The sequence below is a fragment of the Neolamprologus brichardi genome, chromosome 3 (genome assembly GCF_056152115.1).
Source record: "Neolamprologus brichardi isolate AB-2024 chromosome 3, ASM5615211v1, whole genome shotgun sequence".
Lineage (NCBI taxonomy): Eukaryota > Metazoa > Chordata > Actinopteri > Cichliformes > Cichlidae > Neolamprologus > Neolamprologus brichardi.
In genome coordinates this window covers 36,365,857-36,380,545 of record NC_142106.1, presented here as the reverse complement: position 1 = coordinate 36,380,545, position 14,689 = coordinate 36,365,857, and the positions used below count along the sequence as shown (strand labels likewise).

Below are 14,689 nucleotides of genomic sequence, written 5' to 3'. Positions count from 1 at the left end.
TGTGGAAACACGCAGCTATGGCTAACTACGTTTAGCATTAAGCCAAACTACCCATCTTGACACATGTAATTCATTTATAAAGCAACAGTCGCTACACTGTTCACAGTTAAGGTAACTACGGTTAATACTTTATTCCACCAACAATGACTTTACATGTTAGTGTAACGCAACTGAGAGGAAAAAATAGACATTTACCCGTGAGGCAATAAAACATTGCGATTTTTTAATAATTACAATCACTGTTTTGTAATCGCTTGACACTCGTGACATGTAGTGGTATGTAATATAGGTGACTATAAACATGGCCGAAGTTTTCCAGAAGAAGTACAAAAATGCGACTCCGGTGGGACTCGAACCCACAACCTTTGAATGTCTGCATCTATGCCTAGAAGTCCAATGCGCTATCCATTGCGCCACGGAGCCACCTGTTGCACATGTTGAACACTATGGTATTTATAGTGTCAGTAGATCGAACTTGGGGTGATATTGTCTAAGGTTTTAGATTGTGATTTCTGGGGTTGTGAGTATTGTATTATAGCGTACATTGTGTATGAATAATGTGAAACTGAACCCTTACTTCAGAATTGAAACATCCTTTCAGACAATACCAAGCAATAAACGTTCATTTTCACCCTATCGTTTTAGAGAGGGCTTTCTTTTTTCATATTTTATCATGTTTTTAGATTTTTATGCCTTCTCTGCATGTGGGGAACCGAGGGAAACGCGAAACCCTGGGATTTTTAAAAAGAAAATGATCTCTGTGCGTCAATATGGTACATCAAACACTGGATGGCGCTACAATGCTGCATTAACCTGAATAACCCTCAAAAAACCACCAGAGTCGCACAATTTCTGGTGGAATGAGAAGCCACTGGATTTTAACCAAATTTACTTTGACAAACACAAATAAAAATCTCTGTACTTTATTTGCAAATAATGACAAGATCTGTTAAATGCAATCTCTAATCCTACTAAAGTACGGCTTCACCAAAAGGTAGATTCTGTTCATCTCGACGTAGCGTTTTCAGTGGGAGAAACATTTCATCACTCATCCAAGTGACTTCTTCAGTCTCAGCTGACTGCAGGTTTCCCCAATCTTATAAACAGTGCATTTGCACAATTACTGAAACTAGCACCACTGAAGGAACAATGGGCTTGGAGGTCAGTTCCTTGATCATTAATATGCAGATTCTTGTGACCATTGATCAACAACTACTGATCAAAGACCACTGATCAATGGCCATAATTACCATTCACAGATTTGGGGAATGGCTGCAATCACAGCATTGGAAGATGGCGAAAGATGCCCCCCTTCTCGATTCAGAGATGGCTTTCCATTTTCACATAAATGGTCTCCTTGACTCTGCGATCAAACCAGCGTTCCTCCCTGTCCAGGATGTTTACATCCTCATCATTGAAAGAGTGTCCACTGGCCTGTAGGTGTAAATAGACTGCAGAGTCCTGGTCTGACAAGGTAGCTCTTCTGTGTCGTGATATTGGCTTCGCTAGAGGTTGTTTGGTTTCCCAGATAAATAAATCATAGCAATCCTCTTGGCACTTAATACTATATTACTCTGTTTGTGTCGGGGGCCCGATCCTTGGGCAATGGGCTGGGAGGTGAGCCCATTGTTCCTTCAGTGGGCTGGTTTCAGTCATTATGCAAATGTACTGTTAATAAGATTGGGGAAACCTGCAGTCAGCTGAGACTGAAGAAGTCACTTGGATGAGTGAGGAAACATTTCTCCCACTAAAAACGTTACATCCAGATGAACAGAATCAACCTTTTGGGGATTTACTTACCTGGAAAATTGAGCGTGCATCAAGAAGATAAAATACGGCTTGTTTCAATGTAGCCATTTTAGAAACATTTCTGAAATTTTATTTTATTTTTTAGACACCATCACACCACTGAGCAAAAGTGACAAATGATATTTTTTTCAATTCAACTTTATTTATACAGTCCCAAATCACAACATCAGTTGCTTCAAGGTGCTTTACATTGTAAGGTAGAGACCCTACGATAATACAGAGAAAACCCCAACAATCAGATGAGCCGTTATCAGCAAGCACCTCCTGACAGGGGGAAGGGAAAACTCCTTTTTAACAGGAAGACACTTCTGGAAGAATCAGGCTGAGATAGCTGCAGCTCTCTGCCTGACTGGTTAGGGGTGAAAGGAGGGAGAATGGACAAGGACACGCTGTGAAGCCAGAGATTAATAATAACTAATGATTAAATTGAGAAATTGGTTTATAAACACATAATGAGTGAAAAAAGGTTAGTGAAGAAGAAACAATGCATCATGGGAAGCCCCAGGAGCCTACACCTATTGCAGTGTAACTAAGGGAGGATTCAGGGTCACCTGATCCAGCCCTAACTATATGCTTTATCACCGAGGAAAGTTCAAGACTAATCTTGAAAGCAGAGAGGGTGTCTGTCTCCAGACTAGGAGCTGGTTCCACAGAAGAGGGGCCTGAAAGCGAACACTTTACCTACCATTCTACTTTTAAATAGTCTAGGAATCGCGAGTACTGTCTTTGAGATGATAAGAGGCCTGATTATTCAAGATTGTTTGGGGGCTTTTTAAAAAAATATATTATTTCAACAATTTTAGAGTGCAATGTTTACAAATTAAAGCCATATTTTCAAATCCATTTTTAAAATACTTATTAAAAAATATAAATTATTCAGTGTTTTTTTTAACTAATGGGCCCCCAGGGTTGGACATGAATTCCTTCTACAGGAACATTGGCGTAAAACTCTGATAAATATGTGGAATTTGCTGTGGCAAACCTTTGTAATTAAGAGAGCAGCTGAAAGTTTTGTGTTCGTTTGTTTGTGTAACAATTCTGACCTGGCAGTTTGCTGCTTTTGCTGCATATGATGTTGTGCAGCGACGGTTAGAAATGAGAAGAGTTCAGAGAGATTTGAATTCCTCTGATAAATGATAAAGTGGAACAGATGTTTACAGAAGAGGGAGATGGGGATTCTGTGGTGTTAAAGGAAGGGATGGCAAGTCTCACAGATGAGAGTGTGCCCCATTTGGACTCTTCTGGGGACCAAGAACATGGGGAGGAGGGTGTAGCCAACTTGGCTCGATAAGGAAGACTGCTGGACAGCATTCAAACCCATTTAAATGGCCACAATAGACTATAAATAAATAAAATTTCAAGTGTGTTCCCTTTTCAACTTATCGTCGGGTCGCCGATGCCCTTTGAAGGGAAGGGTTGTAACAAGTGTCATCTGGCAGTTTGCTGCATTTTGCCATGTGATTGGCAGAGGAACTTGTGTGTGAGGTGAAGTCAGCACTCTTCTGTGGGAAGTTCCAGAGACGATTAACTCACTCTGGTGTGAGTGGCTATGTTGTTCAGTAAGAGACTTTTGCTGTTTTGTTTGGATTATTTATTATTGTAGGTGCCTATTTTTAATGTGTGTTGTTGGATTTATTAGTGTGGCCACAAGTTTTAATGGTGGAATCAATCAAGCTCTAGATCACCTGTGTGCAGGGAAATCCATCAATATTGTTGGTATATTGGGTGGTTTTTTTAGAGCTGTGATTTTGAATGGTTTCATAAAATTGATGTTTTTATTGTGTAACATTTTAATCGATAATCTTGTTTGTGTTTTGCAGCTGTTGTTGTGCTGCTTCTGCTGTCCTTTTGTTGTTCTTTTGGTTGATTTGTAATTTTGTATTGGTTAGTCCGTCCAGCCGTAAGGGCTGTTATTGAATGATTGAGAGTGAGTCTTGTAAGGACGAACTAACCTCTCTCTTTTTTGTTTTTTTCGTTTATTTGTTTGTGCCACTTCCTTTATAAACCCAGGTTGCAGGTCATGCATATCGCTGCTTCCCAGCTGTGCAGAGGTCCGAATTGTTTGCAGTGCATGCCCATAGGTAAATTGATTGCAGTATCTCTAGACTGGGTTTGCAGTGTAGCGCTATTTGCTCGCACCTTTGGTGTGATAGATCTCATGTGCAGCTGGGATGTTAGTAGAATGTGTTATAAGACCTGTCTGGGAATGAATGGGAAAATGTATATTTAATTGATGGAACAAATAAATCATGAATTTATTTTTTTTTGACATTTTATTCAACACCTTAGTGCTCCTTACATTTGTTTTAATTGACTTAAGACATTATACTTTAATTATACTCTAATAATCTTTTAAATATAGGACTTTGTCTTTCTGAATAATGTTCAGCTAAAAATACAAATAAAATAACATTAATAAGCCAAGAATAAGCGGAATACAATAAGTGTATTCCAGTATGTATAGTATATATGTGTATAATGGGCAATTGCAATGTAAAGGGGCGGTTAGGATACTCTATAATACAGCTAACCCCTTCGTGATATTGTGTAATCACAATGTAAGACAAAGAAACATTGCTTGATAAACCTTACTCCTAATATCAAGAAGCTTACATTAAATGAATGAATGAATAAATAAATAAATTCACATTTCCTTTAAAACTTCAAGTTCTTACTCTCTGCTTTTACTGTACATACGCCCTTACACTTTAAATTTAGAATAATGACAAAGATTTGGAAATTACGCCATATTGTATTACAATTGCACTGCATTATAAGGTGCTACCACAACATGAGACACAGCTCTGAGTAGTGAGCACAAAGACTATTTAAAAAAAACCCCTCTGCATATAACGATTTTTTAAAAAGACCGTATGTCAGCAAAATGTTTTAAAATTGTTAATTGTCATCAATATCTTTTCAAATCATCTTCATCTAAATTTGAGTTCAGATATCAGTTTGGGAACACGCATAAATCCTCCGAGAAACAGTCGATTAGGTTTTGAAACCCCAAAATTGATAAATTACTCCACATTTAAAGCCCTAATTAAAAATTAAGTGCTTAAATGCTAATAGCTTCAATTGAGGTTTGCTGATAGTTTGAGCTAACAGCGTAATAGCGGTCTGTTTTCCGTTTTTAGGTCTAATACGCTCGTCCCTTGGTGTTTTTATGTATGCACTTAAGGTGAATATAAACAGTACATATCCGGTCTGGCCGACGGGAATGTAGACGTAGACGGAGGATATCTCTCTTTACTCCTGCGTGTCTTTGACACATCCTGCCTTGAGCGGAAGTGTCTGGGATTCTGCTCGAGTCGTCGCTCCAAAACAGTCGTTTGTAAAGGGAGACGGGGACAAGCGGTGTCCGCATCTCTCCCTCCACCATCACCGGCAGCCGGGCTCTTTTTAGCGTGGCTTTATGAGCGCGGGACATGCTCTGTCAGGTTAGACCTCTGCCACAGCAGACAGGCGCAATTCCTAGCAAACTAACAAGAAGACAGCTGAGAATTGGATTAATAAATAAATAAATAAATCGGATTTTCCCCCCCTCTAATGAACACGTTTTTGTTATAGGTCTGCGCAGTCTACGTGAACGCTTGTCTGGACACAGGAGAGGATTAAGTTACTGCTGTTGGCGGCGGATTATTTTATTGGCCTCTTCTTGTCACGCCCGAGTCTTTGGTGATCCTTCTTCCAATTAAGGGAGGTCTCAAAAACCGCAGGTATGTGCGCTTTTGGACTGGAAGATAATAACGCGAGATGTGTCATTGTGGGACTACCTAAAACGGCTCCTTTGTTGCTCGTGTCTGCATTTGTTTCTTTTCAAAAAAAGAAGAAAAAAAAACAATTGCTGTCTCCTTACCTCCTATTGTGAGCAGACAATGGGAACACACAGAGAAATGGTGCAAGGATGCTGCATATTTACTAAATGGGTATATATAAAAATGAACATTATCGTGCAGTAAGATCGCGCTGTTTAATAACACAGGTTTAAACGCAGACTGGACGTAGTGGAATCCAGCAAACTGGATTTGGGGCGGTTTTATCCTCACGCTGGAGCCCTCTGTGGGCTTCATACCTGCTGATATGCCGTTTGCTTTGACCATTGGTATATGGCATATAGAGTTACTGCCTCCTCTCACAGCAGCTATGACTGCCCAACCCCCTTCTCCTCCCTGCACGGCATGTTTTGGTTTCAGGCGGATCATGCCCTTTTGTCCACTGAAGCCTGACTGTACTTTTCAGGGCAGGCTCCCAGTATGAAAGAATTTGTCCGCTGCCCTGGCTGCCACTTCTTTTTGTTTGTTTGTTTTTTTCACTGACCATATGAAGATGGTGAGGATTTACTAAACCAGCTGTACAGTAACAATGGCATTAGTGCAGAGTTTGGGGATTCAAAAGACTAAGACTACAGTTTTAATAAAGCATGCATACTCAGCCTGTTTTTATTTCTATGCAATTCCAAATATTTTCCCCATCCCAAGTGGGAAAGTGTAACTAAGTGTTTCTTGGTAACTCCTAAAAACAAAAATAATCTGTTTTCTTATGTGACACTCATCTTAAAAGAACAGGATCTTTATTTTTAAGTTTTATTGTCATTGCACATTCATTAGTTGTAGTACTTGTCCCACATTTGCGCAAAAAGAGAGCCAAGCAAATCACAGTAAATAAATACCATATATACAGAATAAAATATATATGATATATGCAGAAAATTAAATATGCAATATGCCTATAACAGCATTATATTTTTGGAGGTATACAGTGGGGTGTTATAATTGTCCATTTAATTGTCCTAAATATGGCAAATTCTTATTATTTTCACTGGAGCCTGAATTATATATTGCTGAGAGCTGATATCAGATATTTGCTGATATATCAGTATCAACATTTATATCAGGCCATAAATCAAAATTTAAAAACTAAAGAATAGATGGGAGAAACACCCTTCAACCATGCTATGAGTGCTGATGTTGCCTAGTTTGTCCACCAGTGGGCACTCTACAGCTTAACTAGAAGTGAAAACACAAAAACGGTAAAGTACTTAGTGACTATATACAAAAGAATATTTTTAAACTATCGTGATCTTATCAAGGACCAATAATATTATCGGTATGTGTATCGTTCTTAAAAATCCTATAACAGTTGAGATCTATTTTCCGTCATAAAATATACTGAAAAATTGAGATCTGAGTAGATAAAGAAGACATGTATTGTTGCTTGTTTGAGTTAACCTGCATTTTAAATAAGATATAGTCCATTTTAAAAGGTTACAATATTTCATTTTAGCCATATTTTACTGGGAAAAATATCTTCTTTTTTTTTCTCAGTCCAAATGATTAAACCAGAATTTCTTTTTCAAGCTTATTAGCTGTTTGGTTAATAATTATCCTGCTTATTTGATTACTGTTTGCTGACAGAAGCTTTTTACTTTTCAGCTGACGAGTTAATAATTTACTGTCATTCAGCAGCATCTGTCCATTTAAGGTTGCTGAATTGTAACTGTTTCGTCTGTGTAATCTTAATCTCCTCAGGTATGTCTTTCCGGCGAGGTGTGGTCAGGCAGAGCAAATTCCGCCATGTTTTCGCCCAGGCGTGGAAAGCCGAGCACTGCATCGATGATGTCAGAGTGTCCCGGGTGACGTGGGACAGTCCACTCTGTGCAGTCAACCCCAAATTCATTGCTGTTATCATTGAAGCGGGTGGAGGAGGGGCCTTCCTCGTGGTTCCAATCAGCAAGGTTCAATCTCCTACATTACAGAGTATTAGATAAACAGTAGATCGATGTTTCTTTCACTCTCCTACTAAAAGCATTATGTCACCAACTTTTTAACAGTCTGCTGCATGCCTGACTAAAGTACTTTCTACACTTACGAGACCATTAGCAGGACTGGATAATGCGTTAATGGTTGAAACGTTCTGTTTTTCTCTACAGAGTGGAAGAATCGACCAGTCCTGTCCCACGGTCTGTGGTCATGCAGCACCAGTGCTGGACATCCAGTGGAGTCCTCATGATGACAATGTCATTGCAAGTGCCTCAGAAGATTGCACGGTGAAGGTAAAATTTTCAAACCTTGTAGAAGTTCTGTGCTGGTGGTTTGTGGTCAAGTTATCTGTAATCTGACGTCCATAGGCATCAAACCCGCAACAACCTTAACCCACTAAAGCTGTGTTGGTCCTTCTTCTGCTGCTAATGAAAACACATCAGACTTCAGGGTGCAGACCTTGAGTGTGCTTCAAACTACTATAATAATTAACATTGTGTATGTAACACTTTCTTTATCATATTGTATGACTTAATTTTACTTATAATTGTAAAAGTATGTTAGTAGAATTCAGCTGAGAGGTTATGGGTCCCCTGGGTCCGTTCATATGAGGGTGTCCTGTAGTGTGTGGTATGGGGACAGAGGTCGTGTCATTTCTGAGGTTAGGTTGGAGCCTCGATCAACACTTTAGGTGCTTTGTCAAGTCATCCAAGAAATTCCAGAGCTTTTTTTTTTTTAAACAGTGATTATTCAGCTGAAGGAGACGACTGCCAGGGGTGTGTGCTTGGTTTGCAGCAGTGTTTAGGTGTAGGTAATATTGTTTCTCTGATCACAGCTGTGTAAACTTACGGCGAGGTCTCTGTAAAACAAGTTGGCATTCCTCAGCTGTTAGACACGGCTGGGCGAGGAGGGGGGGTTAAAAGAATGTCTCTGATTCCAGATAAATGATTGACGAGCACCCATAGTCTTTTCTTCAGGCACACCTTACCATTTTTTAACAGAAAGTAAATCACTTTTGATACTACTGAAAAGCTATACTGGGATATAGATACTGTTTAAAAAAATACATATATATTAACTAATAAAAATCTGAAATGTTGAAAGAGAACCTAAATGCATATTTAGTTGATATTGATAATTAAGGCCAGTGAAATGCTACGATTGACACCAAACCCAAATATGAAACTAAAGCCAACGCAAGCTGGCTTAACTTAGCACAAACACTAAGTGGGTAGTAGCTAGGCTAGCTCTGACCAAACGTAACAAATTAAGCTATGGAGCTACTTCAAAGGTCACTTCCTAAAATGCTTTTTTAATCTTTTAAAAGGTGTATTGTGCAGGACTAGCTAAGCTGGCTGTTTTTTTTTCCTTCTAACAGCCTTACTATTAAACAAAGCCAATCATGTCTTGGCTGTAGCTTTATATTTAACAGGTAAAAATAAATGTGGTATTGAGTAAATTTGGATGAAGAAATGATGATGTACTCCAAGTGCTGTCAGCGTTAATCTTGTTAAAATGACATTAGCGAGTTAGCGTGGATTGCCGTGTGCGTGGGGCTGCACGGCGTCAACACGTTAGCACGGTTAGATCGTTAACGTGTTAGCGCCGTGCAGCCCAATGCACTCGCTAACAGAGATTTGCCACGTTATTGCGGTTGTGGCGTTACAGTCATTTTAACGAGATTAACGCAAAAATGTACACAAAGGTGTATAAACTGGCAATAAAATAACCAATCTAAATCTTATATACAGAAAATGCAGGATTACAGAAATGCAGAAATGGATACCACAGAGTGTGCATACATTGCTGTTGCTGTCTAGCAGTGTGAAGCAGTGTGACAGTTCAACTGTTTAGGAGGGAGATGGTGAGGGGAAGGAAGGCTCTGATAGCAGTAAGGTTAATAATATGTCAGGAAAACTGTAAAAATTATACGACACACATATATATGTCTGCTTTATGTTGAAGGTGTGGCAGATCCCAGATGGTGGGCTCACAAGTCCAATGACTGATGCCACTGTGACCCTTGAGGGACACAGTAAACGAGTGGGACTCCTGGCTTGGCACCCAACTGCCTTCAATATCCTCCTAACTGCAGGTAGGACCATCTGTAGCATTGTAGTGCTCCCATTGTTCTCCTATAACCAAACATGGTTCACATCTGTGGAAAATAACAGTGATAACTTGCTATGACTGGTGTGTATTTTAAGTGTGTTGTGTAGAGAACATGGTCTAAACATTAAACTGTGCCACTGTGGAAGCAGGCTGGTGTAGTTTGTATGTTGCTTTACATATATTTCCATAAAAAAGTGATCTAAAACAAAGGGCTTGTGTTTGCACACTGGAAATGTATTGTACTTGAGTTTTATATGGTGAATTAAGGTAACCTTTGCCTTGAAATAAACATCCAGGGATCATTTTACCTTTTAACAAACTCCAAATATGGTGACAGTGAAACTCGAGGCGTAGCTTCCCCGTCCTAAACATTCCTCATTATCCAGATAAAAGTGACATACACCCGTCCATTTGTAAACAGTGAGAGTTGAGGAGCAGCTCCTGTCTTACTGTGTTGGTGTTCAGTGACAGCCAGTTCAAATACTGCTGCATAATACAAGTATGGAGTAGGATTTCCCTCCTAGGCAAGTCGCAGCATGTGATTAACCTGAAAAATAATTACACTTTGCTGAAAAGCTGCCAGAGCTGGTTTTCCATTGGAAATGTAGCCTACGCAAAGGAGGCACTACTATACGCACAAGCACATAAAGTAATGTTTGGCCTGCGGGATCCTCATGGCAGTGTAAGAATGTAAGCTATCCACTTATGTTAATGCATACTGAGAAGAGTGCATATTGTTCACGCTGCATTATTTTACCACCAGCTTTTTTAAGCAGCTCTGCAGGCGTTGTTGCTCCTCAGTATAAGTTAGAGTTAGCGACGAGAAAGGCAACACAACAACACACTCTATTATTTCCATAATAGAGTGAGATTAGAATTGTATTCAATTATATAACACTTTCAAATCACTCACATTAACTGCTGGTATCGTGATATAGCATCAAATACAGTGTATTATGTTATCTGTGTACAGTTATCATAATTATTTGATTCTTGATCGTGTCATCATGGCGAAGTGGCTCTGTTAATTGTTCACTTTGTCATATTCCTTTTGGGATCCACTGCAAGGACTCAGTCAGTTAAATAACATTGATAGGGGAAACATGTTTAAGTGCAACTGCTTGTTTAAATGAACAACAATATTTGCTACCAGGCTATCATTAATTGTACTGTAAAGGGGAATTAATCAAAAAAGAATATTGAGGTACTGACATCATGTCAGCGCCGCTGCTCTCACTCCATTTCAATTAAAATATTGGCCTGAAGACTCGTCTTTCCACTCTAGCTACATCTTCTTTAAACTAACAACACAAATAAATGAATCTTTTATGTGAAAGATCAACAACAATGACTTGTTCAAAATTAGGCAGGAAATGATGTGATTGTTTGTGACATTGCCACTGGTTGAGAAAAGTAACTACACCAGCAAGACGGATTCAACCATTTATAGGACACACTCCATGTACGACACATGTAGTTAGAAGTTGAGACTTGATGCAGAACATATCAGGGAGAAGGCAGAAAAGCCCAGTTTGGAATCAAAGAGCGAGCCGTGATACAATACGCTGAAAACGGCACAGATAAAACAAATAAATTTATATGAACATCTGCATCTGTTTATCCTCACATCCCTGCCCTGTACAATTTCAGGCTTCACGCCCTCTTCCTTGGATGTTGTCTTTCCCTCTCTGTAGGCTGTGATAATGTGATCTGCGTGTGGAACGTGGGCACGGGGGAGCTAGTGTACCAGCTTGATGACGCCCACCCAGACTTGATCTACAATGTCAGCTGGAACAAGGACGGCAGTGCGATATGTACCGTCTGCAAGGACAAAGCCCTGCGAGTCATCGATCCGCGAAGAGGCGCCGTCCTCAAGGTGATTTCACATTCATGCTGTCCGTGAAGATGTGAGCAAAGCGTGGAGCACGGCTCGGCTCTCATTTCTGGTATAACGCGTCAGTGATCAGCTTGTGACTGCTTTCCTAGGTCAGAGAGAAAGTCCATGATGGTACCAGGCCCATGAGAGCCGTGTTCCTCTCTGATGGAAAAATCCTGACGACAGGCTTCAGCCGTATGAGCGAGAGGCAGCTGGCTTTGTGGGATACTGTAAGTTTCTTGTTAGACGTGTGGTCTAATGCAGGTGAACTGAATTTTACACATGGAAAGGGTTTGAGACACAAAAAACATGTGTGATTGTTAAAGTAGGCATTCTAGTGATGTGAAAATGCTTTTATCTTACAGAAAGACCTCTCAGAGCCAATGGTAATACAGGAAATGGATACGAGTAATGGAGTTCTGCTGCCCTTTTATGACCCCGACACAAACATGGTCTACCTGTGTGGGAAGGTGAAGCCTTGGCATCATGTGGCAAATAGAAATTTAGCTTGTTCTATGCAGCGTCAATCATCGTGATTGTTTTGTTTTTTTGTTTTTAATCTCATGGCTTTCAGGGGGACTGCACCATCCGATACTTTGAAGTGACTGATGAATCACCGTACGTTCACTTCCTCAGCTTATACAGCAGCAAAGAGCCTCAGAGGGGTGCAGGCTTTCTGAGTAAAAGAGGTGTGGATGTCAATAAGTGTGAAATTGCCAGGTAAGAACAGTATGCGTACCCGTAGCTAGTAAAAACTACAATACACAGCTACTTCAGGAACTGACCAGTCTCCTAAAAGTGGGAAAGAATAATGCAGGATAACGTCAGACGGGACTTTCTCCTTGCTTTTTCGGCAGGTTTTATAAGCTTCATGAGAGGAAGGTGGAACCCATTTCTATGACTGTACCACGAAAGGTAAGGCACACACATACTTTAAAAGTGGACTTTATGAACTGCCTTTTTAATAGCTAATGAAGTTTCCATATTTCCTCTCCAGTCAGATCTGTTCCAGGGAGACCTTTACCCAGACACAGCCAGCCTGGAGCCAGCCCTCCTGGCTGACGAGTGGATCGCGGGGCAGGACGCGCCACCGCTGCTGGTCTCCCTGAGTGGTGGCTACACAGCTCCTCCATCCAAACACAGAGACACTCTCAGAAGCAAGCCCAAGCTCGTCTCTCAGGACTCTGGGACCGGGGCCGTCCCACCTTCCGCAGGGAACGTAGCAGCTCCCACGTCCACACCTACCTCTGCCGCCAAGGAGACAGAAGAAGAGACGCCACAGCCGACAGCGGCCACGAGGGAGACGGATGGAAACGGCGATAGGCCAAAGAGAGAGGTCGGTCAGCAGCAAGTGAGATGCTGATTTAAGATTTTTTGAAGCTATTTTTGACTTGTTTTTTCTCTCTCTCTCTCTCTTTTCTTTCAGGATGACGTTTTGAGCGAGCTGTTAGCAGAAATGAAAGCTCTGCGGGCCGTCGTGCTTGCTCAGAATCAGAGAATTGAGTTGCTGGAGAGACAGCTAGCACGGATTGAAGATGGGGATGTATGAGCAAGCGGAAGATTCACTACATTCAGATGGCTTTTTTTTCCCCCTTAAATCCATAGACCATAGCCTTACTAGAGTCAACAGTACCTTAAGCAGTGTGGGCTGAAGAATGTAGTGTAGAGCAGCAACTAATTGTGAATAAATAGGAGCTTACAGCTATTGTTTCCAAGACCACAATATGTGGGTGACAACTGGGTAAAGGATATCGTTGCCGCTGTGTGACGGTGCATATAATGCAGTTTTGATCTTTGCTTTAATTTCGAAGCACCCTAAAGGAGTTGCATCGGCACAGTTGCCTCAATTTGACGCACAAAGTTGTGTTGAAAAGGATTATATTGGAGCTAATGAAGGCTGACAGTCTATAGCAAAGCTATTAAGTACCTCCTGTACGTTTTTCTCTCTCTGACGCACTAACAAATGTAACCATTAGGGCTATTTAATCAGGTAGATTAAGCTGCTAAACTGTGATGTCATATCAAACCCCCGGTTGTTATCTCACTGCGTGACTCGTGCTTTGTTTTACTACTCCATAATAGAACACCACGTGTAAAGTTAACTGTCCTCGGCAGCGAGAGCTGTGTGAATGATGGCCGATGAGAGCGTAGCTGAATATTTATGTGTATTCGTAGCTGTGTGTAGTGTTTGCAGTCAGTGAGAAGGTGACACTTGTGATTTTGTACCTCATGTTGTCAGGCGAGAACAGCGTAAAGATAACACTATGTTACACTGTAACCTGTCATAAACACAACACAGAATTACTTTTTTTTTCTTTTCTTTTTTAAACACGCGGAAATGCCGCAGTGTCACACGACCACTCGAGAACCAATCAGGATCTGAGCAGCAAATGTCACATTTTGTAGTTGTTGCTTCCAATGATATGAAAGACCTGCAGACTGGGCATGGGACGGGAACCTTTTTTTTTTCCTTTTAAATATTCAACCTTACACTACAGTGACCGTGCAGCTAAGTCTGACTAAACTGTTCCAAATCTATTCCGGATTGCAGACCAGATTTGGTAGCAGCAAGAAAAAGGTTCAAGTGTGGAGGCTTTTCTACGTTTTTGCGCTTGTATTTGTGTTGATGAAAAAGCACTTTTAGATTTGTGTAGTTTTGTGTTTTTTGCTATTACATTTGACATTTACATTTAGAGCCATTAATCTGTTATTAATCTGTTCTTCTTACAAATGTAGAATAACATTGGTACATTCCACATAAAGACTACCCCTTTATTACTTTATTTATTTCTTTATGCACTGATGTAACATTGACTGTAAAAAAAAAAAGAAAAAAAGTAGCAGTTTTAATCAGACTACATTGTGAAAGTTCAATAAACATTAATTCTTACTTTATGTGAATTGGCCTTTTTCATATGAAGTAGTCAGATCACGGTGTGTGTGTGTGTGTGTGTGTGTGTGTGTGTGTGTGTGTGTGTGTGTGTGTGTGTGTGTGTGTGTGTGTGATCACATTCTACCAACAGAGAGTGGTCTGAAAATGAGAAAATGCTGAGTGAGCAGCAGTTCTGTGGGTGAAAATGTCAGAGGAGAATGGCCAGACAGTAGCTCAAATTACTACTCGTTGCAA

At 40.4% G+C, this 14,689-nt stretch overlaps 1 protein-coding gene and 1 non-coding gene across 2 annotated transcripts; one reads left to right on the top strand and one right to left on the bottom strand.

The window, feature by feature from the left end:
- Window positions 1–335: 335 nt before the first annotated feature.
- On the bottom strand, window positions 336–423 carry trnar-ucu (transfer RNA arginine (anticodon UCU)). Its single transcript is given in 2 exon segments — window positions 336–371; window positions 387–423. It is a non-coding gene; the product is annotated as a tRNA-Arg (tRNA).
- Window positions 424–5,112: 4,689 nt separating this feature from the next.
- Window positions 5,113–14,429, top strand: coro1b (coronin, actin binding protein, 1B). Its single transcript, XM_006807730.3, has 12 exons — window positions 5,113–5,252; window positions 5,383–5,531; window positions 7,344–7,549; window positions 7,745–7,867; window positions 9,540–9,669; window positions 11,381–11,562; window positions 11,673–11,792; window positions 11,928–12,032; window positions 12,137–12,282; window positions 12,420–12,477; window positions 12,560–12,898; window positions 12,989–14,429. The coding sequence occupies exons 3-12, from the start codon at window positions 7,346–7,348 to the stop codon at window positions 13,109–13,111; spliced, it is 1,530 nt and encodes a 509-aa protein (XP_006807793.1). The 5' UTR covers window positions 5,113–5,252; window positions 5,383–5,531; window positions 7,344–7,345; the 3' UTR covers window positions 13,112–14,429.
- The last annotated feature ends 260 nt before the right edge of the window (window positions 14,430–14,689 follow it).

Excerpts from the sequence above, each read along its gene's own strand:
- coro1b (XM_006807730.3), top strand. The coding sequence starts at position 7,346 with ATGTCTTTCCGGCGAGGTGTGGTCAGGCAGAGCAAATTCCGCCATGTT. Across the intron at positions 12,283-12,419 it reads AATAAGTGTGAAATTGCCAG|GTTTTATAAGCTTCATGAGA; the intron begins GTAAGAACAGTA and ends CTTTTTCGGCAG. Across the intron at positions 12,899-12,988 it reads GCGATAGGCCAAAGAGAGAG|GATGACGTTTTGAGCGAGCT; the intron begins GTCGGTCAGCAG and ends CTTTTCTTTCAG.